At 43.1% G+C, this 3479-nt stretch overlaps 1 protein-coding gene across 1 annotated transcript in view; it reads right to left on the bottom strand.

Annotated features, from left to right (window-relative positions):
• DYNC1H1 (dynein cytoplasmic 1 heavy chain 1) overlaps positions 1-3479 on the bottom strand; it is a 92483-nt gene that overhangs the window by 20856 nt on the left and 68148 nt on the right. The window contains exons 49-51 of the mRNA XM_003799319.3: positions 1395-1568; positions 1178-1297; positions 816-936 (exon numbers count right to left, since the gene is read on the bottom strand). Of these exons, the coding sequence (XP_003799367.1) occupies positions 816-936; positions 1178-1297; positions 1395-1568 (415 nt within the window). The remainder of the gene's footprint in view (positions 1-815; positions 937-1177; positions 1298-1394; positions 1569-3479) is intronic.

Genomic DNA, 3479 nt, shown 5'->3' with positions numbered 1-3479 from the left:
AAAAAAAAAAAAAAAGTTTTCTCAACTGAAATTTTAGTAAACCACTTTTTAGGTAATTACTTAGAAGGTGAGAACTACATTAAATTCTCATCTAAATCCAACTCCCTTTTTCTTTTCTTTTTTTTTAAGGGGCAGTCTCACTCTGTTGACCAACCTAGAGTGCCATGGCGTCTTCATGGCTCATAGCATCCTCAAACTCTTGGGCTCAAAAGATCCTCTTGCCTTAGCCTCCCAAGTAGCCAGAACTACATGTGTGTGAGCTATCATGCCTGCCTAGTATTTCTATTTTTAGTAGAGATGGGCTTTACTCTTGCTTAGGCTGGTCTTAAACTCCTGACCTCAAGCAATCCTCCTGCCTCAGCCTCTCAGTGTGTTAGGATTATAGGTGTAAGCTATCATGCTGGGCCCAAATCAAACTCTGAACAAAAATCTATAGCTTGGGTGGTGCTTTTTAACTCATCTTGTGAGTTAAAAAACTACAAATAATTAGATTACATGGAACAGTTTAAACACAAGTGGGCAAGGAGAGCGCTCTTAGTCACTGAATAAATTACAAACTAAAACAGAATAACAGGTGACCTCCCCATTCTATAGCATTTCATAGGCATGTAAGGAATGGAAAAAGAGAGAGACACAACTGTTTTCAATACTTCCATTAATAACCACTGGCCACAACCACATACTTTTAGAAATAATTACACAATGGTAACACTGAATACTTTATGGTATTTCTTGGTGAAATTCAGCACAACGATGTGGCATTAATAATGATGCATTCCTTCTAGAAAGTCAACCCACTGACAAGGCCTTCATACCATTCTGAGCCTCTATGACGGCAGGTTCCACTTTATCAAGATCTTCTTTGACGCTCATTTGCTTGTCTGCAATTACTTCCTGCTGCTTATGCAGCTGTTCCTGAATTTCTTGGCTCATGACCTAGAAAGGAAGGATAATGCAGGTATGGTTAAACACTGGTTAATTTGCCAAGTGAATCCTAAACAACAATCTTTATGTGTGTTGGCAGAGTGTTCTCCTAAACAACACTCTGCCAACACACATACCCACACCTGTTAAACCCTGACCACCACCCAAACTAAATTTCCTACTCTCTCATTAGAGACTGTAAGTGTTCAGTCCATACAGGCCACAGTTCCCTGAAATCAAATAAAGACAGTACCTTCTTCTTTTCAGCCTCCTGTTGGTCTTTCACCATCTTTTTCAGCTTGTCATTGGCTGCTGCATTCTTTACCTCTAGCTCTTGGCTCTTTATCCTCAGGTCACGGCGCAGTTCTTCTACCTAAAGAGCAAAATCCACATTAGGAAAGTAGAAATGTGTGGAAATTACCTGGAAAGGGGTCCTCCCTCATGCAACAGAATGGGTGCTCAAGGTGTACCTGGTCAACTGTCTCCTTGATCTTTCGGAGCCCAACATTCAAGTGCATCTGCTGCTCCTCTAGCTCACTCCGCTTCTCGTGGAATAGGTTGGCGTAGTGGTTGATGAAGTCCAGGTAGTGGCGGGGTGTGATGGCCATTGTTCTGCCTCCTCGTTTTGCCAGCCGAGCATTAGCCTTACAGAAAATAAGTTAAATCTTTTCACTCTTTAGGAAAATCCAACTGAACCTCAAAAAACTCTTACCTATTCTGCCTTGGCAGACCACAGTGTGATGTAGAAGGAACCCAGCCCTCAGAAGCCAGAACACTGGAGCTGGGCCTTAGTTTAACCAATCTGTACTCTCAAGTAGCCCCTGAGCCTCTAAGCTTCTTTAAAGCCTTAAACTTCTCTAAACTGAGGTTGGTGATTATGCCAACCTAAGAGAGGTACTTTATACAAAAAGGCTCTGAAAATTGCTAATTACTATGTAAATGTAACTAACATTATTCCTGTTCCTATCCTTTTTTTGTTCCACATTTTTATTTTTGAGACAGAGTCTCACTTTGTCACTCTCGGTAGAGTGCCATGGCATCATAGCTCACAGCAACCTCAAACTCTGGGTTCAAGTGATTCTCTTGCCACAGCCTCCCAAATAGCTTGGACTACAGAGGCCTGCCACAACACCCAGCTATTTTTAGAGATGGGCTCTCACTCTTGCTCAGGCTGGTCTCAAACCTGTGAGCTTAGGCAATCCACCTGCCTCGTCCTCCCAGAGTGCTAGGATTACAGGCATGAGCCATGGCACCAGGCCCACAGTCTCACTCTGTTGAATACAGCAGCATCACCATAGCTCACAGAGACCTCAAACCCTGGACTCCAGCAATTCTCTTGCCTCAGCCTCCCCAGTAGCTTAGTCTCCAGAGTAACTGGAACTACAAGCATGTGCCACCATGCCCAGCTAATTTTTTATTTTTATTTTTTGAAGAGATGGGATCTTACTCTTATTCAGGCTGGTCTCGAACTCCTGGCCATAAGGAATCTTCCTGCCTCAGTATCCCAGAGTGCTAGGACTACAGGTGTGAGCCACCACACCTAGCCATATTGCTTTTTCAAAGGATACTAAAATAAGAAACAACACAAAGAGGAGAGGAGCAAGGGCAGCTTTATGTGATAAAGCTCTGGTCTGGTCCTCTCTTGCTAGAAGGGAGATGTAAGAAGCAGGGCAATGGTCAGACTAGCAAGGAAAACAGGACACCCACAAGCTCCAAGTGGGTTTTACAAAGCTTTTTTGGGAGGCAGGAGTAGATAGACCAGCAGCCAAACCCTCCCTGCTGCATGTTTCTGTAATGAAGTTTCACTGGAAAAAGCCACACCCATTCATTTACATATGGTCTTTGAAGGTTTTACACCACAACAGAAGTGCTAAGAAGTTGTACTAAGACCTTTCTGGTCTGCAAAGTTTAAAACAGTCACAGTCTGACCCTTTAAAGAGAAAGTATGCTGATCCCTAGTTTACAGAACAGAACAAAGACCTGAACACATAGTGGCAGCAGGAAGAGAAAGGCAGAGAATATTACTTTAAAGGAAAGCTGGCTGTGGTGGCTTATGCCTATAATCCCAGTACTTTGAAAGGCTGAGGCAGGAGGAAGGCTCCAGGTTAGGAGTTTGAGGTCGACTTGAGCAAAATACTGGGACCTCTCTGTCCAAAAAAATGAAAAAATTAGTTGGGCATGGTGGCACATGCTTGTAGTCCCAGTTACTCACGATTACTGAGTAAGGAAGGAGTAAGTAAGGAGGGATGATTGCCTGAGCTCAAGATTTTGAGGTTGCAGTGAGCTATGATCACACCACTGCATTTCAGCCAGGGCAACAGAACAAGACCTTGCTTCAAAAAACAAAAAAAAGTTATAGATGGTTCTAAAATCTTCAGACTAGTGATAAGAATGAGATGTCATTAAATCGTTAAAGAGATAAGAAAACTAGTGAGAGGCTTGGCACCTGTGGCTCAAGTGGCTAAGGCGCCAGCCACATATACCTAAGGTGGCAGGTTCAAATCCAGCCCCGGCCCGCCAAAACAATGACGGCTGCAACCAAAAAAAAAAAAAAA

This window comes from Otolemur garnettii, unplaced genomic scaffold, assembly GCF_000181295.1.
Source record: "Otolemur garnettii isolate 467f Iridium unplaced genomic scaffold, OtoGar3 scaffold00149, whole genome shotgun sequence".
In the NCBI taxonomy this organism is placed as follows: domain Eukaryota; kingdom Metazoa; phylum Chordata; class Mammalia; order Primates; family Galagidae; genus Otolemur; species Otolemur garnettii.
This window is presented reverse-complemented; position numbering and strand designations above follow the sequence as displayed.